A 22,960-nucleotide genomic window follows, 5' to 3' on the forward strand; every position below is an offset into this window, starting at 1 on the left:
ATAGAGCTTTTGTTCTTTTTTATTGTTTTCTTTTTAAGTAGGCTTCATGCTGGGCATGAACTCAGAACTCTGAGGTCAAGACCTGAGCTGAGATCAAGAGTTGGACACTTAACCAACTGAGCCATCCAGGCACCCCTCTTTTTTTTATATCTTAATGAACAGGATACCAAATGTTGTAAATGAAATATATTAGAGGAAATCTGAATAGGCCAGAAAACATTTAAATATATCTGTTGTGGCACAGATCTTCATGAATGAAAACAGATGACACAGATAAAATAATTTTGTTTTTGATTCAGACTCTGTGGTATTTCAAGCTGTTCAAGTGCCAGGATTAAGTCAGGCTGAAAATGACATCTCCTTGATATTTGCTGGTGAGTTTTAACTTTTTAGGCTCTTACAAGCCGTATGGTTATCAAACAAAACCATTCGCTAACACAAAGAAAAATGGCCAGTGGAGAAAAAAACATGACCATTGGGTACGGGTGTGGTACAACAAAGAAAGTGATGTAAACAGTATATAACATGAAGCACAGTTAGCCATCTACAAAGTCTAAGGCTATTTCTTCTACGAACATTGAATTTGAGATGAAATAAACTTCAGTTGGTCTTAGCTTTACTACTACACTTACCTTCAATTCAAATTGGAATGAAAAACAATTATGAGGTAAGTACCATTTTACAATGAAATTTCTACTTAGTAAAAAAATGTTTATCATACAATCCTACAATTAAGAAAAAGCCCCAATCTAACGTGTTCTCTTGAATATCTGTTATTTTTAATGGAGGAAACACCCTTTGAAATTCACTTACTCCACCTCTAGAAAGGTTTGTACAGGGACGTCTGGGTGGCTCAGTGGTTGGGCATCTGCCTTTGGCTCAGGGCATGATCCTAGGATTCAGGACTGAGTCCTGCATCTGACTACCTGCATGGAGCCCGCTTCTCCCTCTGCCTGTGTCTCTACCTCTCTCTCTGGGTATGTGTCTCTCATGAATAAATAAATGGAATCTTAAAAAATAATAATAAAAAAACAAAGGTTTACTTATGAAATCTGTCTGGATGGGAAAAAAATTTTAAACCTTATGATAAATTAAATTTCTTAAATTAAAAGAAAGAGATCAGTTGATTTGTCTATGTAAAACTACTGCACATTAAAAAAAAGCAAAATTAGAACCCCCCCCCAAAAAAAACTTATTGGGGGAAAATATTTCATATATGGCCCACAAGAGGATGGGAAGAGAACCAAATCTGTTACAAGTCATTTAGAAAGCAAAGTGGTAGACAAATAACACATTCTATTGGCAAAGTTCCATGGAAACAGACACTTCCATTATTGATGGGTATACAGATCCAATTATTCTTTGATCCATCAATCCAACTTCTGGGCTTTATCCTACAGATGTACTGTTCCAGAATGAAAACTGCAGTAGTACTGTTTATACTTACAAAGCACTGGACATAAAGCAATAGCCACCAATAGATTATTTAAATAATATACTCTGCTGTGTCCATATAATGGAACCTTTCCAAACAAACAAACAAACAAGGAACCTTTCTATGCACTTATCTAAAAGAACTCTACAATTATTCTATACTGTGAATAGTAAGAACATTATCTTTTGTGTAATAGACAATTACACATGATTAATCACATCCTTCAACACTTCCCAAATTAATTTCAGTTTCCCACATTATCTACAAAGATGCTTTCTGTAACATTATTTGTAATACCAAAACACTAGAAATACACTGCAGGTCCTATAGTAGCTGAGTGGGAAGACAAATTATGACCCACACAACAAAATATTACTTAGCTACAAAAACATTTGTAGTGAATTTGGAGTAACATAAAAATGCTAAGTAAAAAACCCATATACAATATGAATATATAATATGGACACTAAAGAGAAATAATGAGATTATCCAAATGTTCAATACATATCTCAATATCAATGATATTTTCAGTGATAATAGTATATAGTTTAGTCAGATTGCTTTCCAAACATCTATCACTGAGCAAAATGGCACTACAAGAGAAATGAGTATGGAGAGAGAGATTCTTCAGGAATGAGGGACATTGCTATGGTAAGGCAGGTAAGGATGAGAGACAATTTATGGTGAGCAGCCATTTGGAATCATAAAGACTCTCTTCTTAGGGATATGAGAAATAGGAGACAAGTACCAAAAATGGGGGTGGGGGGAGACACTAAAGGAACAAGTAAGCACTTTGATACGTTGCTTAAGGCAAATGATGCCTCCTGGGTCCTGGAGACCCAGGATCAAGTCCTGCGTTGGGCTCCCTGCATGGAAGCTGCTTCTCCCTCTGTCTGTGTCGCTGCCTCTCTCTCTCTGTGTCTCTCATGAATGAATAAATAAAATATTCCAATAATAAAAAAATTTAAAAAACAAAGATTTTATTTATTCCTGAGAGACACGGAGAGAGAGAGAGAGAGAGGCAGAGACATAGGCAGAGGGAGAAGCAGGCTCCTTATGGGGAGCTTGATGCAGGACTCGATCATGGGACCCCAGGATCACACCCTGAGCTGAAGACAGATCACGCCCTGAGCTGAAGACACTCAACCATTGAGCCACCCAGGCATCCCTTACATACCCTTTAAAAAATATCAAGATTCTATAATAGATGACACCATGGAATAACAAAGATGTGTAAGAAGAGATCGTATGATAAAGTGGAAATAGCATAAGACAGAAGATCTAGATTTAAAATTCCAGCTCCATTGCCTAACTTGTGAGTCTGGAGGATAAGTTAAACTCTGATTGATGGAAAATAAATAAATAAATAAACTCTGATTGACGGGCTGAATTGTTCATTCATTCATTCATTCATTCATTCATTCATGTATTTAATGATTATTCAGTAAACTGGTACCATAAATAAGACACACAGCTAAATGTTGAAGATATAGCAGGATACATGATTGCTATGGAAGACAGAAAGTTTTACTAAGTACTAACAGCATAGTGAGATAGTACTATAGGAGTAAAGCGTACATACATCTGACTTAATCTAAAAGGGTTAAGGAAGGCTTCCTGCATTAAGTAACATTAAGGTCAGACCTGAATCTGAATCCCAAATAAGAGTTAGGGAGTTAAAGTGGAGTGGGAAGAGTATTCTAGATGGGAGTAATAGCACTAAACAAAGGCCACAAGTCAGTATTGTATCTACATGTAATATAGATGAAGACATTATAGAATTGTTAATTATGGAGGCTGCAGTTATAGAGAAGTCATTAAAGAAGTATAGCATCAAGGAAAGTAAAATGGATAATCAGAAGGGGAAGTATGGTTATTTATTCAAAATATTGACTATATGCCAGACACTATTCTAGGCACTTGGGGTGTATCAGTGAAGAAAGCAAATAAAAGTCCCCGGACTAATGAAGCTTATATTCTAATACAGGGAGAGACAACAGCAAACATAAGACAAATGATACAGTACATTAACAGAGGATAAGTACTATGGGTAAGGTGAACTGGAATACAGGCAAGTGAGGGGTATTTTAAATAGCGTCATCAGGGATTGCCTCAGTGAGGCGTGGAGGTGACTGGACAAAACCTTGAGAGATGAGGGAGTGAGACTTGCAAATATTAAGAGGAAGTCCATTCCAGACAGACAGAAGAGCCAGTACAAAAGCCCTAAGAAGGAATGTGCTTGGTACATTCCAAGACAGCAAGGAAGTTGGTGTGGCAGACCAAATAAGCAAAATGTAAACTAGTCAGAAATAAGGTGAGAGAGGCAATGAGGGATGGAAGCAGACCATGCAGGATTTTGTAGGCCTCGGAATTTAGGGGAGGGCTACTTGTTCACTTCATACTGCTCTAGTGTATGTAGGATCAAGAAAAAGAAGTAAGAGAGTAGGCTTGGGAAGATGGCAGAGTAGGGGGATCACTGTCCCAAGTTTACAATAGATACCAATCACATCTGAGTAAATAAACTGGAGAACTATCTGAAGACTAGCAGAACAAACTCCACAACTAACTGTAGAAAAGAAGCCACGTTGAAGAGGTTAGAAAGAATCGAAAAGGTGGTTGGGGGAGTTGCCTGCAGGATGGAAGGAATTGCAGGTGCAGAGAGGGGAAAGCATCACGGGGCCCATACAGGGAAAACAAATCCCCATATTATCTGGCCTTGAAGACTGGAGGGGCTGAATTCCATGCATCTGTATAACTCGTGGGACTTAGAGTTGAACTTTATAAGTCAGCTGACTCAGCATTGGGCAAATGGAGAGGGGAGTGATAGCTGGGCACCCATCCCTAAAGAGAGAATAGGCTGCAGAGAGGCAACATAGAAGTGACAGTTTGTACAATGGGAGGGAGATCTGTTTACACTGACTTTGGAGTATGTCCGGGGACTTCTCTGGGAACAAAGGAGTTCATGGGTACCATTTCCCTTCTCCCTACTCCCCCTCCTAAACACAGAGTCACTTGTGGGAGATGGTGTTGTGTAGTCACTTGCTGCCTAACCTGCTAGCAATGCACTAGCACTGTTCTCCCAGAAGACTTGCCTAGTCCAAGCCTCCTGGGTTCAGCACAAATTTTGTTAATGCCTCTGCATTTCAGAGGGCCCAGCCTAGGACTAGTAGCTCAGAACAAATATTGCTAACACCACCATCCTGTCCCCAAGCTCTTCTGTAGCCATGCCCCCTCAGAACCAGGCTTCGTGGGTCTCACTAACATCACAGAGATCAAGCACAGCCCACAACAGGCAGAGATTCAGTGCAGATGTCTGGACTGAAAGGAGAAGCAACTCAGACACAACAGCAGGATGCAAACAACACACACAGAAGACTCTTGTGAAGTGCCAGGTTCTGGTGAACAGGGGGATCCTGTGCTGTAGGGCACTACAGGACCTTTTTTTTCATAAAACCATGACTTTCATTAGCAGAAGACATAGCTGACTTCCTAACAAACAGAAGCAGACACAAAGAAATAGACAAAAATGAGGAGATAAAAAATATGTCCCAAATGAACGAATAACATAAAATCACAGCAGGAGATCTAAGTGAAGCAGAAATAAGGGCCTGATAAAGAATTTAAAGTAATAATAATAAAGACACTTACTGGACTCCAGAAAAAGATAAAGGACATTAGCAAAACCATTGAGAAAGAGAGAAAAACTAACATATCAGAGATGAAAAAAACTCGAGAAAAACTTATTAGAGACAAAAAAACTCAATGATGAAATTAAAAATACAATATACGAAATAAATAGTAGGCTACAGAAAGCAGAGGAATGTATCAAAGGACAAAGTAATGGAAAGTAATGGAAAGCAACCAAGCTGAAAAGTGACAGACCAACAAATACTGCATAGAGAACAGAATTAAAGAACTCAGTGACTCCATCAAGCATAATAATGTTCATATTATAGGGATCCCAGAAGAGAGAAAGGGAGGCAGAAAATGTATTTGAAGAAATAAGAGGAAAAATTTGAGAAGGGAAACACAGATCCAGATTCAGGAGGCACGGAGATGCCCCCAACAAATTCAACCCAAGGAGGTCCACACCAAGACACACAATAATTAAAATGGCAAAAAAAAAAAAAAAAAAAAAGAGTGATAAAGAATTTTAAAGGTTGCAAGAAAAATAAAGATAGTTTTATACAAAGGAAACCTCTAAGGCTATTAGTTGATTTTTTTTAGTAGAAACTTTGCAGGACAGAAGAAAGTGGCATGATGTGTGAAAGGGGAAAATCTGTAGTCAAAAATATTCTATCCAGGGGTGGCTAGATGGCTCAGGCAGTTAAGTGTCTGTCTTTGGCTCAGGTCATGATCTCAAGGTCCTGGGACTGAGCCCTGCATTGGGCTCCTGTTCAGCAGGGAGTCCGCTTCTCCCTCTGCTCCTCCCCCTGTTTATGCTCTGTCTCTGTCTCTCTCTCAAATAAATAAATAAAATCTTAAAAAAAAAAAAAGAATACTCTATCTAGCAAAGCTATCATTTAGAATACAAGGAAAGTTAAAGAGTTTCCCAAAGTTAGAAGAATTCATGACCATTAAACCAGCTCTACAAGAAATATTAAGGGAGACTGAGTGGAAAACCAAAATCATAAAGAAGAGTTAAAAAAATAGGAAGCACAAAAGCGAATAAAGAAATCCCCCCAAATACATACATGTGTGTATATGTGTGTGTATCTGTAAAAATCAGTCAAGAAGCACAAAATAAAAGCATATAAAATAAGATGACAAATATCTGAAGCATAGAAGGAAGAGAAGTAAAGAATGATTCAAAATTAAGTGACCATCAGCTTAATATAGACTGCTATGTGAATAAAGTGTTACATATAAACCAAATGGTAACCATAAGTCAGAAAACAGTAATAGATATGAAAAAATAAAGAGTGAGGAATCCAAATGTATCACTAAATAAAACCAGCAAACCAAGAAACAGAGAAAGAGAAGAAAGGATCAGAATAAAACTGCAAAAACAACCACAAAACAAGTAACAAAACTTGTTAATTACATATATATAATTACTTTGAGTGTAAATGGAGTAAATAGTCCAGTCAAAAGACATAGGGTGACAGAATGGATAAAAAACAAGACACATCCACATGCTGGCTAGAAGAGACTCATTTCAGATCTAAAGATACTTAGCAGATTGAAAGTGAAGGAATAGGGCAGACTGGGTGGCTCAGTGGTTTAGCGCTGCCTTCAGTCCAGGGCCTGATCCTGGGGACCCGGAATCGAGTCCGTCAGGCTCCCTACATGGAGGCTGCTTCTCCCTCTGCCTGTGTCTCTGCATGCAGCCCCCTCTCTGTCTCTCATGAATAAATAAATAAAATCTTAAAAAAAAAAGTGAAGGGCTAGAGAAACATCTTTCATGAAAATGGATGCCAAAAGAAAGCCAGAGTAGCAATATTTCTATTGGACAAAACAGGCTTTAGAACAAAATGTGTAAAAAGAGACAAAGAAGGACATTATATAATAATAAAGGAGACACCCCAACAAGAGGATATAACATTAATAAATATATATGTACTCAACATGGGAGCACCCAGATACATAAATAACAAACGAACCAATCAACAGTAATATAATAACAGCAGGTGACTTTAACACCTCACTTACATCAATGGATAGATCATCCAAATAGAAAAGCAACAAGGAAACACTGGCTTTGAATGCCACACTGGACCAGAAGGACTTAGCAGATATATTCAGAACATTTGGAACTAAAGCAACTGAATATACATTCTTTCCAAGTGCACATGGAATATTCTCTAGGATAAATCACATATTAGTGCACAAAACAAGCTTCGACAAACTCAAAAAGATGGAAGTCATACCATTCATCTTTTCTTATCACAGTGGTATGAAACTAGAAGCTGGAGCACATCGGTGGGTCAGTGGTTGAGCATCTGCCTTCAGCTGAGGTCGTGATCCCAGGGTTCTGAGATCGAGTCCCACATCAGGCTCCCACAGGAAGCCTGCTTCTCCCTCTGTCTATATCTCTGTCTTTCTCTGTGTGCCTCTCATGAATACATAAATAAAATGTTAAAAAAAAAAAAACAAAAACAACTAGAAGCCAACCACAAAAAAAAAAATCTGCATGGAAGTTAAATAACATGCTACTACACAATGAATGTGGCAACCAAGAAATCAAAGAAGAAATAAAGTACACAGAAACAAGCAAAAATGAAAACACAAGAGTCCAAAACATTTGGGATGGTAGCAAAAACAGTTCTAGGAGATAATAGCAATACAGGTCTACCTCAAGAGCAAGAAAAATCTCAAATAACCTAATCTTAACACCTAAAGGAGTCAGAAAAAGAACAAACAAAATCCAAAACGAGCAAAAGGAAGGAAATAATAATCTAATCTTTAGATTAGAGCAGAAATATATGATATATAAACTAAAAAATAATAGATCAATGAAACCAGGAGCTGGTCCTTCCTTCCTCCTTCTCCTTCTCTTTCTCCTTCTCCTTCCTTCCCTCCCTCCCTCCCTCCTTCCCTCCCTCTCTTTCTATATAAGATTTTATTTACTTATTTGGGATGCCTGGGTGGCTCAGCGGTTGAGCATCTGCCTTCGGCTCAGGGTATGATCCTGGAGTCCGAGGATCGAGTCCCACATCAGGCTCCCTATTAGGAGACTGCTTCTGCCTCTGCCTGGGTCTCTGCCTCTCTCTCTCTATGTCTCTCATGAATAGATAAATAAAATCTTAAAAAAAATAGAAGAAGGAAAACTTTCAAAATCATTTTATAAGGCCAATATCACCCTGATACCAAAACCCAACAAAGTCACCACAAAAAAAAAAAAAAGAGAACTATGGGCCAATATCTCTATGAATATAGATGTAAAAAACTTCAAAAAAATATTAGTAAACCAAATCAAACAACACATTAAAAAAATCACTCACCGTAAGCAAGTGGGATTTCCGGATGCAAGGGTGGCTCAATATTCATAAAACAATTGCTGTGATATAACACATCAATAAGAGGAAGGATAAAAAACATATGATCATTTCAATAGATGCAGAAAAAGCATTTGACAAAGTACATCCATTTGTGATAAAAACCCTCAAAGTAGGTTTAGAGGTAACACACCTCAACATATTAAAGGCCATATATGGAAAAACCCACAGTGAACATCATACACAATGGTGAAAAACTGACAGCTTTTCCCCCACGGCCAAGCTTGTTCTTAGGATATCCACTCTCACCACTTTTATTCAACATAGTACTAGAGGTCCTAGCCATAGCAATCAGACAACAAGAAGAAATAAAAGGCATTCAAATTGGTCAGGAAGAAGTAAAACTCTAACTATTTGCAGATAATATGACATTATATATAGAAAACCCTAAAGCCCCCACCAAAAAACTACTAGAAGTGATAAATGAATTCAGTAAAGTTTCAGGATACAAAACCACTGTGCTAAAATCTGTGGCATTTGTATACACTAATAATGAAGCAGCAGAAAGAAAACAATCTCATTTACAATTGAATAAAAAATAATAAGATACCTGGGAATAAACCTAAACAAAAAGGTGAAAGGCTTATGCTCCAAAAACTCTAAGACATTGATGAAAGAAACTGAGGGTGACACAAAGAAATGGAAAAACATTCTATGCTCATGGACTGGCAGAACAAATGTTGTTAAATGTCTATACTACTAAAAGCAATCTATAGGTTTTATGCAACCTGTATCAAAATACCAAGAGCATTTTTCACAGAACTAGAACAAACAACCCTGAGACGTATATGGAGCCACAAAAGACCCCGAATAGCCAGAGTAACCTCAAAAAAGGAAAGCAGAGCTGGAGGCATCACAATTCCAGACCTCAAGTTACATTACAAAGCTGTAGTCATCAAAACAGCATGGTACTGGCACAAAAGTAGACACACAGACCAATGGAACAGAAAACCCAGCAATAAACCCATAATATATGGTCAATTAGTCTTCAACAAAGCAGGAAAGAATATCCAATGGTAAAAGACCATCTCTTCAACAAATGGTGCTAGGAAAACTTGATAGCTATATGCAAAATAATGAAACTAGATCACTTTCTTATATCATACACAAAAATAAACTCAAAATGAATTATTAAAGACCTAAATGTGAGACCTGAAATCATAAAAATCCTAGAAGAGAACACAGGCTGTAACTTATTTGACATTAACTGTAGCAACTTCTTTCTAAATCTGTCTCTTGAGGCAAGGGGGAAAAAAGCAAAAATAAACTACTGGGACTACATCAAACTAAAAAGCTTCTGCATGATGAAGAAAACAATCAAAGAATACAAAATCACTAATGGGATACATGTACCCATCTGTTTAGAGCAGCATTAGTTATAATAGCCAAGATATGGAAGGAGCCCAAGTGTCCATCAGCTGATGAATGGATAAATATACACACACACACACAGATGCACACACACACACACACACACGGGAATATTATTCAGCCATAAAAAAGAATGAAATCTTGCCATGTGCAATGACATGAAAGGAGCTAGACAATATAATAGTAAGTGAAATAAGTCAGAGAAAGACAAATGAGTGAAATAAGACTTCACTCATATGTGGCATTTAAGAAACGAATGAGCAAAGAGAAAAAAAGAGAGGGAGAGGTAAATCAAGAAAAAAATCTTAATTTTAGAGAACAAATTGATGGTTACTACAGGGGAGGTTAGAAGGCGATGAGTGAAATAGGTGATGGGGATTAAGGAGTGCACTTGCTGCCGTAAGCACCAGGTGATGTATGGAATTGATGAATCACTATTTTGTATGCCTGAAATATAACACTATATGTTAATTATACTGAAATTTAAAAAAAATAAAAATAAATGCACCATACATTTTTGGAGGATATTACATCAAATAGTATGTTCATGAGGACAAAAATTGTAGGAGTATCATAAACAGCAAGTTCACCTGCATGTGAAGTACATTTCTTTGCTTCTCATGGAAAACATATTACAAAATAACAAAACTGAAGAAGTGATTGAAAGTATGCAACTAGGAGCTTATGGGAAGATGTTGTTCAAGGGGCAGAAGGTTTTAGCTATGCAAGATAAATAAGTTCTAGAGAGCTAATGTACAACCACATGACTACAGTTAACAGCTTGAAATTTGCTAGGAGAGTTGATCTTAAGCTTCTCATCACACATACATAACTATGTGAGGTGATGGATGTTAATTGCCTTGATTGGGGTGAATATTTCACAATGTATAAACATATATCAAATTATCAAGTTTTACATCTTAAACATAAACAATTTTTAATTGTCACTATACCTCAGTAGAGTTGGAAGAAAAGGATGTACAGCTAAAAATGCCGGAAAAACAGTACTGTTGAGATATGTCAGGCAGTTTATCGAAATGTTTTGTTGAAGTTTTGGTGTTTGTTGGTCTCTTAAGTTTTATAGCTTGTTGTGATGCATTTCTCATTTTAAAGAAATATTTTTGTACAAAAAACAACAACAACAACCAAGAGGTAAGAGGGTAAGAGAAGGGGAAAGACCAGATAGTGCTTAATAACTTATCTAGGGATAACATTAAGTGCAGCATCTGTCAGAAGGCATCAGAGACCAATGATCAGCCATGGTAAGAGATGCATCCCTTCCCCGGCCAAGTCAGCAGCCCAGGAAGAGCGCCCTGGGTGTGCTGCTAGTCTAAGTGGGTGCAGGATAGACAGCACTATTCCACACTTGGAATAGTGTGGAAGAGCCCGCCAAGAGATTATTTATTGCTCATCTCTTAGCAACTTTGCTTTCAGTGACTTCACATTGATATTTTAAGTTGGCTTTGGTGGGAGTATCTACACCTTGGAAAATGAAAAACACCATAAATCCACGCACCTTTTTTTTTTTTTTTTTTTTTTTTTTTTTTGTGAGTTGGCTTAGCTACATGCAAAGGACCCTTCCTCAAAGAATGGTGAATAACAAGGAGGAGAAGCTGGCAGTATTCTCAGACTTAAATTGTGGGAAGATGAAGGAAAAGGAAGAGAAGGTCCAGTGACTTAGAGACTCCTTTCAGTGAATCTACAAGAAACTTTGATCAACTGCTGGGAGAAAAATTGGCTTGGGTCTGAAATAAGCTCTGCAGGTGGAGACTGAGCCTAGCTTTGCATGAGAAAAGAAATAAAGGGAATTGTTATATAAATACATGGAGAGTTCAGTTCAAATAAGAAGGGCTGAATCTGCATGAATCCCTTCTCTAATTTTCGTTCGTTTGGAAGCAAGGAAAAAACAATGTCCCCAGACTGAAGGATTTTGAAGGTTTATATGCTGGTCTTTGAAAAAAAAAGAAAGAAAGGTTATAAGAAGGCAAGAGAGTTTAAAGTCATGGGGAAAGGCATACTCTGGGGTCAACGACAGGGAAAAAATATAGAAAAACCAAGAGTAGTCTAATAGCTTAAGTAAAATATTAAATGATATGGCACAAAAAATATTGTTCTACAAATGCCTAATTATCATTCAGAATTTAGTCCGTGATAATTTAAGATAATTTCTTTTTAAAGAGAGAACTTTCTGAGTCAAAGTCCTTTTTCTTTTCTTTCTTAGACAAAATAACTTTTGAGAGTATTTCTCTAGATCCTACCTACAAGTGCTCATTAGCTGCCTTGATGCTCTCTCGAGTGTATTTTTTTGGTTTGGCCTTTGGTTCCTCAGCTGCAAGCACTTTCTTGTTCCTTTCTTCTAAGTGGAAACTTTGAAAGGTCCGTAGTTTTTGAAACAAGATAGAATTCCTTCAAATTTGTACCCTAAGACACCTTGGAACTTGGATAGGACTTCACAGCATGGTGATACAAAAAATAAAAGATCAAGTGCTCACAAGGTTAAATTTCAGGAAAGCCCTCTTGGATGCAAGACAAAGGCGGGGTATAAAACGAAAACAAAAGTAGCCTGAGTTAAAGAGGTCATTTGATTTTACTCTGCACTCAAGACTGCTCCTCTCTGCACACTGAAACAGGTTGGTTTTTTCTTTTTCTCATTCTAACTTGGATAAGATTATTTTTTAAAGCCCAAAGACTTTGTATATTTACCTATGTAGAGGGAATCTTGATGTGCAAAAGTCTAAATGTTAACATGCAAAAAAAGAGCTATATAAAAACAGCTATGTACTTTAATCTTAAAAAATCTGAATATAGCAAGAAGAAAATATTTTATTATTTCTGGTATTATTTTAATCCCATTACTTGCCTATGAAACTTTGTTAATGAGAAACTAGGTTTTGCTATACCATTTTTTTTCTGCTTTGTTTTACAAATGCTATTTTTTTATTCTTGTCATAATTATAGACAAGAATGTGTTCTAAAATGTGTTCTTATATATCTGCCAGAAGGATCATTTCTGCAAATAATTTCCATTCTTGTCCTATTTACCCACATTTTTAGTAAGATTCTTATTTAAAAATATACTTCCTTAATATCTTATATTATTTGGGTATATTATTCCTTATCATCAGGTTCTCATTTGAGATGAATGAGAAAGAAAGAACAAAGTTCATACTGGGTTAATAATTAACACATAAGAAAATGATGACCAGAATGGTCTTCCAGATTGGAACTTTTCAAAAAAACTTAAGTATAAACGTAGTCATTTTAAGCTGTTGGCACCTGGTTTTTACATAATGAAAGCAGTTCTTCCAGGACTTCCTCATCAAGGAGCCTTCTTTGCTTTATTCATCCAAAAAGGGTAAGAATATATTTTTGGAAATGTACCATAAGATGACACACTGCTTTGAAAATAATATTTTCATTAATGATGATGTAAGAATGTCAGAGCTTCTTCCAAGGATAAAAATAACCAAACAGAGACAGAAAAGCTAAGGAAAAGGCAAAATAAAACTCAGCAGTATAAAACACTGAAAGTCATTTTTACATACATTTTAAAACTTGTGAATTCTGTGCAAGTTCATCTTAATAATGAACCAAAATGGTAAAATAACTAATGATGAGACCATAAGATTCCTGCCATATCATCTATCCATTCTAGACTAGTAGCTCTACCTGTTTGTAAAACCTTAAGTTTGAAGAGTATTTACTGAGCACCTAGTACATACCAGTCACTCTATAGTAGTTATAAACATAAATCCAACAGGTCACACTCTTAGGAAACTAAGAAACCCATCTTTTCCACAGGATGGGGTCAATTCTCTGAGAATGAACATGGGTATGTATGTAGATATTGGATCGGGAAAGTCTTCTGGGGAGGCGATGGCCAAGTTAATTGAGGAGGAATTGGCCCTTTAAGGGAAGGGCAGGAAATAGTCTATCAGATGAAGGAACAGAATGAGTAATGATGTAGACACGTGCTGCAGCATAGCATGTGCCAACAAACTGCTTGCAAATGAGTACTATAACTGTCTGGGGCGTGTAGTAGAGAGATGTAGCACGGCGTGGGTGCATAGTAGAGGGATGTAGAAGGAACCATGGGTAGGATCACATTATGGAGGGAGCCTTGGGCATCATGCTAAGGAGCCTGGATTGTAGCTTTCAGGTGAAGAAACTGTCTTTCAGGTAAGGAATTAAGCAGAAGAGTGACAGATGGACATTTCAGAGACACAGAACTCTGTTGGCAATAAGAAAAATGATTTTGGCAAAGAGGTGGTAAGGAGGAATAAGAATAGCAAATACCAGTTGGGAAGGTACTGTAATAGGTAAGAAACCCTGGTGGTTGAATTGTGCAGATGTGTCAAAGAGGGCAAATTAAGAGGAAGAGGCAGATTCACAATCTGTTTGGAAGGTAAAAATCAGAATTTAGGAGCTGACTGGAAATTAGAGATGAAGGTGAGGGAAGTCAAGGACAGTGTAGGCTTAAGGCTTAGCTAACTGGGGGAATGATGCTACTGAATGGTAGCATGCATTCAGCATGTGTGACAGGTTTTGAAGGGAAGTTAACTAGAGGAGATTTTGTTTTATAAAGGCCATCTAGTGAAAGTAAGAATAGGGGCAGGCTGGGTGGCTCAGCGGTTTAGCGCTTTTTATTTTATCTTTAAAAAAATAAACAAAAATAAAAATAAATTTATTTTAAAATAACAAATTACCTCAGTGTTTATTCTTACTTTTTTAAAAAAAAGATTTTATTTATTTATTCATGAGAGACATACAGAGAGAGAGAGAGGCAGAGACACAGGCAGAGGAGAAACAGGCTCCATGCAGGGAGCCCAATGTGGGACTCCATCCTGGGACTCCAGGACCACGCCCGGGGCTTAAGGCAGCGCTAAACTGCTGAGTCACCGGGGCTACCCATGAATTTATTTTTAAAAATAAGTTTATAAATAATAAAAATAAATTTCTTTTAGATAAATAAAATAATATTTTATTTAATTTACTGTTGATATACTGCATAAGAACCAAAAAGTTGTATATGTAAAAAACAGAATATTTTTTATTCCTTTTGTTGAAATCTGACTAACTTTTCATATTTTAAAAACTATTTTTACATAAAAATCATTACTTTGATTTAGGATTTAATGTTTAGGAAAATTCCTCAGGGTATTATTTTTATCTTTCTTGTGTAAATCCCAGCTCCTGCACATAGACTTGTAAAAACAAAGGATGAAGAACTAATCTTAGGGATGTATTCCAATGTGGCCTCCACTGAAGAGTTCTAAATTTCAAAAAGCAGCAGATTCAGCCGCACCTAGGTTATGGCAACAATCTCTCTAGTTAAAGAACAAAACATATGCTAGATTAAAAAGTGCTTCCTTTTATGGGGCGTCTGAGTGGTTTAGGTGGTTAAGCATCTGCCTTCGGCTCAGGTCCTAATCCTGTAGTCCAGGGATGGGGCCCCACGTGAAGCCCCACTTTGGGCTCCCTACTTGGCAGGGAGTCTACTTCTCCCTCTGCCCCTCACCCTGCTCATACACTCTCTCTCTCTCTCATAAATAAATAAATAAATGGAAGAATGAGTGAATGAATGAATTCTTTAGAAAAAAAGTGCTTCCTTTTAAACAATATTAAAATGAATATTCTGTATTCTTTTTGACATTTACAGTGGAGCCATGGCTTTGGAACACAACCAGTCAACAGATTACTATTATGAGGAAAATGAAGTGAATGGCACTCATGACTACAGTCAGTATGAAGTGATCTGTATAAAAGAAGAAGTCAGAAAATTTGCAAAAGTTTTCCTGCCTGCCTTCTTCACAATAGCTTTCATCATTGGAATTGCAGGCAATTCCATAGTAGTGGCAATTTATGCCTATTACAAGAAGCAGAGAACCAAAACAGATGTGTACATCTTGAATTTGGCAGTGGCAGATCTACTCCTTCTATTCACTCTGCCTTTTTGGGCAGTGAATGCAGTTCATGGATGGGTTTTAGGGAGAATCATGTGCAAAGTCACTTCAGCCTTGTACACGGTCAACTTTGTGTCTGGAATGCAGTTTCTGGCTTGTATCAGCATAGACCGATACTGGGCAGTAACTAAAGCCCCAAGTCAGTCAGGAGTGGGGAGAACATGCTGGCTTGTCTGTTTCTGTGTCTGGATGACTGCCATCTTGCTGAGTATACCTCAGCTGGTTTTTTATACGGTAAATCACAAGGCCAGGTGCCTTCCCATCTTTCCATATTACCTAGGAACTTCGGTGAAAGCATCAATTCAAATGCTGGAAATCTGCATCGGATTTGTAATACCCTTTCTTATCATGGGACTGTGCTATTTTGTCACAGCAAGGACCCTCATCAGGATGCCCGACATTAAAAAATCCCGACCCCTCAAAGTTCTGCTCACAGTGGTTATAGTTTTCATGGTCACTCAGCTGCCTTATAACATTGTCAGGCTCTGCCAAGTCATAGACATCATCTACTCCCTCATCACTAACTGCGACATGAGCAAACGCATGGATGTTGCCATCCAAATTACAGAGAGCATTGCACTTTTTCATAGCTGCCTCAACCCAATCCTCTATGTTTTCATGGGAGCCTCTTTTAAAAACTACATTATTAAAGTTGCTAAGAAATATGGGTCCTGGAGAAGACAGAGACGGAATGTGGAAGAGATTCCTTTTGATTCAGAAGATCCCACAGAGCCAACTAGTACTTTTAGCATTTAAACGTAAAACTGCTGTCCCCTGCTTCGATACACATGAATGATGCTTCTCCTTCAGATAAAACATCTGCTTTATTGTGAAACTTAAATCTCAAACACTGTGGTGCCAACTTACAGCAATCAAGAGGTGGGGGAGGATGGGGCAAATGTAGCAGCCAGGAAGAAGAGGAAATGAAATAATAAATGTGCAAAACATGAACTTAAAATTAACAATACAAGAAAATAGTATTAACAGGCATAAATAATAAAGACACCATTCTATGAATTAGACCATCTGAAACAGATTAATAAAAAAAGACATATTAAGGAGCATTTCTGATTTTAAATGATTTAAATTTTAATGTAAGAATGATTTTACTGCATGATTTCAGTAATTGAATAACTACACGCAAAGTTTAATCCTTTTTTCCCGTTTCTTAGTTTATAAGTGATTTCCAAAGAGCCCAGAAAGAATAACAACTGAACAATCAAAAAATACATAAAAAGCTTTACTGGTCCTTTTAATACATCCCTAGTAAATTTCATTTTTTTTTCTTTTTATCCCTGATAAATTTCTGAACACATAATCTGCTTCCATGTTGTTAATTTTCTTTAGTAATAAACTGGCTATCCTGTTAGAAGCAATCTTTCGATAATCATATTTACCTAGGTGCCAATTTTGCAATTTCCTAAAGGGCTCATCATTTATGTGAATCTATTACTGAGAGTTGACTAAATACATTTCTTATGTATAGATTCTGATTTTTTGCTTAAGCACTTGTATTTTTAAGCAATAAAAATATGTGACACAATAAACAATTTTTAATAACATGTATATCTTATCTCTTTAAATATAATTATTTATGAATTATCAGAGTTCATTTAATATATCCCTACTGAAATTTAATTTTAATAGGTATTACAATGATCAATAGTGTGCACTAATATGAATTTTGTCACAAACTATAAAAAAACTGTGAACTATAAAACTGAAGAGAAAAAAATGTTTTCTGCTCTTAAAAGAAATATTGCCTAATCAAGATATGCTATCTTAAAATTACTTTTCTTGAGATGCCTGTGTGGCACTGCTGGTTGAGCCTCTGGCTCTTGGTTTTGGCTCAAGTCATGATCTCGGGGTTCTGAGATCAATCCCCACGTTGGGCTCTGCACTCAGCATGAAGTCTGCTTAGAGTTTCTTTCCCTTTCTCCTTTTCCCCTCCCTGCTCCCACCCCTACACTCTTTCCTTCTCTCCTAAATAAATAAGTATTTAAAAAGAAATAAAAATTACTTTTCTTTTTATCAAATATTTCTAAATTTGAATATGCGTTCAAAGGTAGAATTTAAAGAACTATGATCATGAAACTAATAACTATCATATTCTAACATAGTAGCTGGGACAAAGGATGGATCTGAATACTCACCACTGCTCCACCATTTCTTGCCATTAATTACATAGCTGTCTCCATCTCGTTGGATGCTACATTCAATGTTTGTAGCATCACTTGAAGCTACATTGGGCTCTATAAATAAGCAAAGGTTGAATTTATAGGCAGGCAAACATCAATAATTTACAAAAGAGACTTTAGATAAGGAAATCTGAACTCTTTGAGGATAGAGGAATGTTCCTATCCTTTCCCCCTTCCACCCTGGTTCTCCTATAACCTACACTTAGTAGGTATTCAATAAATGTGCATTGGAAGAATGAACGAATGGATTTCGAACACTGGGGATCAGCAACTGTGTCCTTGTTTTCCTCAGATACATGGTTTGAGATAACTCACTCAATCCTTTCTCCAATTATCAAAAGTAGATTAAAAATATTGTTCTTTATTGCCCACAATGGAAATCTACTAAATACTAGGATTTTGCAAGCTGGATTCCCGCACCACCTAGTTTACTATCTTAGATAATTTCTAACTGTGCCTTGCAAATTCCATCAGTACTGCTTTCATTTTGCATTTTGTAAAGCCTGCTCAACACAATGTCTTCAGAAAGTTTTCCATGGGACACCCTCACACAATTGCTTTACTATATGGCATTTCAAAATGTACAGGCTAGCCCTCAATCATAGTAATCTGTACTTGTTACTATGCTGCTCTTTTAAATGAGTCCTTCTGATATTTTTTGTGTTCTATTTCTATATCTAGAGACCCATGGGGCTTCTTTAGAGAGAGAGCTGTGTACTTATTTTATAACCTCCAATTAGTTCTTTGTAGACAACATCATACTGCAGATGTTCAATAAATGTCTCTTACTGATTTTAAACGGAGATCTGTTGTGCTATTATAAATATATGCAATGTTATAGAAGACTTTTAAATCTGGCCAAAATTATGGCCAGATGACATTTAGTTTAATAGTAAGCTCAACTATAAAATGATGACTTTTTCCTTTGAAGAATTTTTTTAATTTAAATTTATTTTGCCAACATATAGTATAACACCCAGTGCTCATCTCATCAGGTGCTCTCCTTAATGCCCGTCACCCAGTTACCCCATTCCCTCACCTACCTCCCCTCCTTTGAAGAATTCTTAATTGCTGCTTCCTATGTACAAATGGTACCAAACCCATTTTTATTAACATGCTCCTAATTTTACTTCTCTTCATGATCATAATTTGAACTATGTGACCAGCATTGGTGAATGTTGTATTTTTCTAGGTTTCTGGCAGAATTAAGTATTTTGTAACTACAATAAAAATTATTACAAAGATGAATATTTCATAGATAAGAGCAAAAAAAGATAATAGATATGCATAGATGGCAATTTTAGAAATGTAAGTCAAAAGATTATGAAGTTAGGTTTACTCTGCTGCTAAATGCCTAAAGTAGACTACCAGGAAACATCACCTGGTATCCTCCCAAAGGGTAGGATAATTTTATTCTGCACATTTAAACATGTCAAAATTTGAAACTGAGCTCAAAACAAACATATACATATCTCTGTCCATGGGCAAATTTGCCTGAAACACAGTCACCTCTTCATTTCTTTACATCATCCATAACTCCAGGATGACTGACTGTACAAGGGGAGAACCATGATTTGCTTTTACCTGTCATACAGAAGCAGGAGGCAATGTTCCCTTGAAGAAGAGGCTCGAGCCACTGCTGCTTTTGCTTTTCACTTCCATATTGGTAGAGCACTTCCATGTTCCCTGTGTCTGTAAGTAATAAGAAAAAACATTTCTTTTGCATTTAAAAACCTACCAATGTAAAAAAATAAAATAAAATAAAAACTTACCAATGTGAAATCCAAACTTTATGTTGATAATATACACATGTATCTATTTATTTATTTATTTATTTATTTGTTTGTTTGTTTATTTATTTATTTATTTATTTATTTATGATAGTCACACAGAGAGAGAGAGAGAGAGAGAGAGGCAGAGACATAGGCAGAGGGAGAAGCAGGCTCCATGCACCGGGAGCCCCATGTGGGATTCGATCCTGGGTCTCCAGGATCGCGCCCTGGGCCAAAGGCAGGCGCCAAACCGCTGTGCCACCCAGGGATCCCACACATGTATCTTTTTAAAGCAAATGTTTGCTTACAAAAATATTTTGAAACGTAAGAGTAAATATGATTTTTTATGAAGGTACACCATAAATAGTTATAAGTATATCGCATTTGGTGCATATTTATTCAACTTGTGTTGAATTACACACACTTGTCTGCTTCACCTCAATAAAGGTTCACCTTTATTGCCTCCTGCTTCTGTATGACAGGTAAAAGCAAATCATGGTTCTCCCCTTGTACAGTCAGTCATCCTGGAGTTATGGATGCTTGCTTCACCTCAAAAAGGCTTTTTTTTTTTTTTAAGATTTTATTTATTTATTCATGAGAGACACAGAGAGAGAGGCAGAGACACAGAGAGAGGGGAGAAGCAGGCTCCTCAGTGGAGCCTGATGTGGGACTCGATCTCAGGTCTCCAGGACCATGCCCTGAGCTGAAGGTAGATCCTCAACCACTGAGCTACCCAGGCGTCCCAATAAAGCATGGCTTTAATGACATCTGACTCAATTAGGACTAAGGGAAACAATTTACTGTTTTAATCTTTCCTTGCTATCTTGCAAATATGCTTTGCTAGGAGTAACTGCAGTGCTCCTGGAGAACAATTATTATTCTATGCTCTACTGAGACTCCAGTGCTGAGACTCCTGTTCCTCAAACATACAGTGCGCTAACTTTATCCATCATTCCTAAGTAAATTTCTGCTTCTGAACCACTTCCATTGTGAGGAATCTCTGATTACCTAGTAAGAAGTATCTCCTTCCTCAAACTCAGAGAGTAATTATTGTCTTTTTACCTATACCATTACTCTTACTTTTGTGCACCCCTACCATCTAGCGGAGTACTAGGTCAGATCTCAAGAATGCTAAATACAGGTCAGCCCTGGTGGCTCAGAGGTTTAGCACCTGCCTTCAGCCCAGGGCCTGATCCTAGAGACCTGGGATCGAGTCCCACATCAGGCTCTCTGCATGGAGCCTGCTTCTCACCCTACATGTATCTCTGCTTCTCTCTGTGTCTCTCATGAATAAATAAATAAAATCTTAAAAAAAGAATGCTAAATACAAAATCCCAGATGGAAAATTACAGCAGATAACTTCAAAGATCCTTTCCAACCCTCCGAAGGCATTGTTCAGTTACTGATACACTAGTATCAGTCTCATATAACAAAGGATGCACCATGTCTGCCATGGAGCAAAACATTCTAGGAGCTTTTCTCTGATATCTGTTCCTATCAAACAACTAAAAAAAAAATACTATTTAAAACCTTTCCCTTGAAAACGGATTACTCATAAAAATTTTTTAAAAAGACCTATTTATTTTGTTTTAGAGAGAGAGAGATTAAAAGACTGTGCAGTGGGGGGCAGAGAGAATCTCAAGCAGTCTCCTCCCTGAGGAGGGAGCCTTGATCCCACAACCCTAACCTAAGATCATGACCTGAGCTGAAATCAAGAGTCTGATGCCCAACTGACTGAGCCACCCAGGTGCCCTGATTATTCATAAGATTTTCAGGAAGAATTTTTCAATATCACCTCTAAACATGACTTGAACATGGGGTGCCTGGGTGGCTCAGTCAGTTAAATGTCTGCCTTTGGCTTAGGTCATGATCCCAGGGTCCTGAGATCAAGCCTCACATCAGGCTCCCTGCCCAGCGGGGTTAGCCCACTTTTCCCTCTCCTCTGCTGCTCCCTCTGTTTGTTCTCTCTCTCTCTCTCAAATAATTTTTTTTAAATTTTAAAAATAAATCTGACTTGAAGGATAGTCCCTGAAATGCCTATGAAAACGGAGTTAAATCCAAGTTAAGTCTCTCAAAATGTGTTTCCACTCTGTTCAGACACTACTAACTGAGCCAAAGTTATATTAAAATGCACAAAATTCCTAGTAGATTAACATTAGCTTAAAATTCTTTTTGACTGAGGGAGAAAATGAGTCTTGAGATCTAATTAATGAAGCTCATTGTTTCCTTTGCTTATTTTAAATTCATGGTTTGTTATAGTTCAAATGAGGTAAATATTGAATAATATCTTTCCAAAAATTGCAAGTTTATTCTGAGAAGCTGGCGAAATGACACTATCATTTATAGGCTGGTAAAAAAGTCCAGATAAGTTACTTCTACAAAAACAATCCCCTAAATCAGCCCAAAGGCACCCCAAATTTTCTAGTAATAGCTATAGAATTAAAATAGCTATTTTCAACATTCTAACATAAAATGTCATATGACTTCATGAAGGGCAAAAAAAGAAAAGACGAATTGGAAGACTACATATGTTTCCTATAAGCTTTTAGAACTATTTGGAAAGCTTGAGTGAAAATTCATCTTTTAAAATTAAGAAACCTTCAAAGTATTTAATCGGCATCAATTACATTCCCTTCTTTATCTGTTCTGGAAATGATCTAAAACACAATGCCCCAAGGCCTTCATGAAGATAATTCCACTACAAATAGAAAACGCCTAATTTTCTACTTATGGTTTTATACATTCTTGTTTGCTGACAAGAGTTGCTGATCATACTTTGGCCAAAGAAAATGTATTTTCCTGGCCAATTTCAAAATTTCAGCAGTTTGGTGATATTATTTAGACAGTATAATTGATATACTCATGAAATTTTAATATTAGAAATTATAATGCTAGAAAAATGACCTTCTAGTGAAAAGTGAGTTCATGGGTCAAATGGAGAAAGAGTGGCAGAGCTGTTTCTGCAAAGGAAGTCTTCTATAGCATTATTTTTCATATTATGACCCATTAGTATGTCATGAAATTAATTTAATGGAATATGGTGAGCATTCTCTAAAAAAATGAAATAGATCAAAATAGAACACATTAGATTAGACTCATTGGAAAATATCTTAGTATTTTATTTAACATATGTTGAGAGACTTAACTTGGATTTAACTGTTTTCATAGGCATTTCAGTGACTATCCTTCAAATCATATTTTTAAAAATTAAAAAAAATATTTT

At 36.8% G+C, this 22,960-nt stretch overlaps 2 protein-coding genes across 7 annotated transcripts in view; one reads left to right on the top strand and one right to left on the bottom strand.

Annotated features, from left to right (window-relative positions):
- The window catches only part of ACAD11 (acyl-CoA dehydrogenase family member 11), a 106,248-nt gene that overhangs the window by 36,060 nt on the left and 47,228 nt on the right, over positions 1-22,960 (bottom strand). For all 5 annotated transcript variants that reach the window (XM_072726864.1, XM_026015442.2, XM_026015443.2 and 2 more), the window contains 2 exons: positions 19,550-19,657; positions 17,921-18,019 (listed from right to left, as the gene is read on the bottom strand). In XM_072726864.1, the coding sequence (XP_072582965.1) occupies positions 17,921-18,019; positions 19,550-19,657 (207 nt within the window). The remainder of the gene's footprint in view (positions 1-17,920; positions 18,020-19,549; positions 19,658-22,960) is intronic.
- ACKR4 (atypical chemokine receptor 4) lies at positions 12,359-18,764 on the top strand. 2 transcript variants are annotated; one of them, XM_026015445.2, is made up of 2 exons: positions 12,359-12,434; positions 15,464-18,764. In XM_026015445.2, exon 2 carries the CDS (start codon positions 15,471-15,473, stop codon positions 16,521-16,523), a length of 1,053 nt encoding a protein of 350 aa, XP_025871230.2. In that variant the 5' UTR covers positions 12,359-12,434; positions 15,464-15,470; the 3' UTR covers positions 16,524-18,764. The 2 variants fall into 2 exon arrangements, with proteins under 2 accessions (XP_025871230.2, XP_025871229.2); XM_026015444.2 differs by having other exon boundaries at positions 12,388-13,159.

The sequence above is a fragment of the Vulpes vulpes genome, chromosome 11 (assembly GCF_048418805.1).
Source record: "Vulpes vulpes isolate BD-2025 chromosome 11, VulVul3, whole genome shotgun sequence".
Taxonomy (NCBI): Eukaryota; Metazoa; Chordata; class Mammalia; order Carnivora; family Canidae; genus Vulpes; species Vulpes vulpes.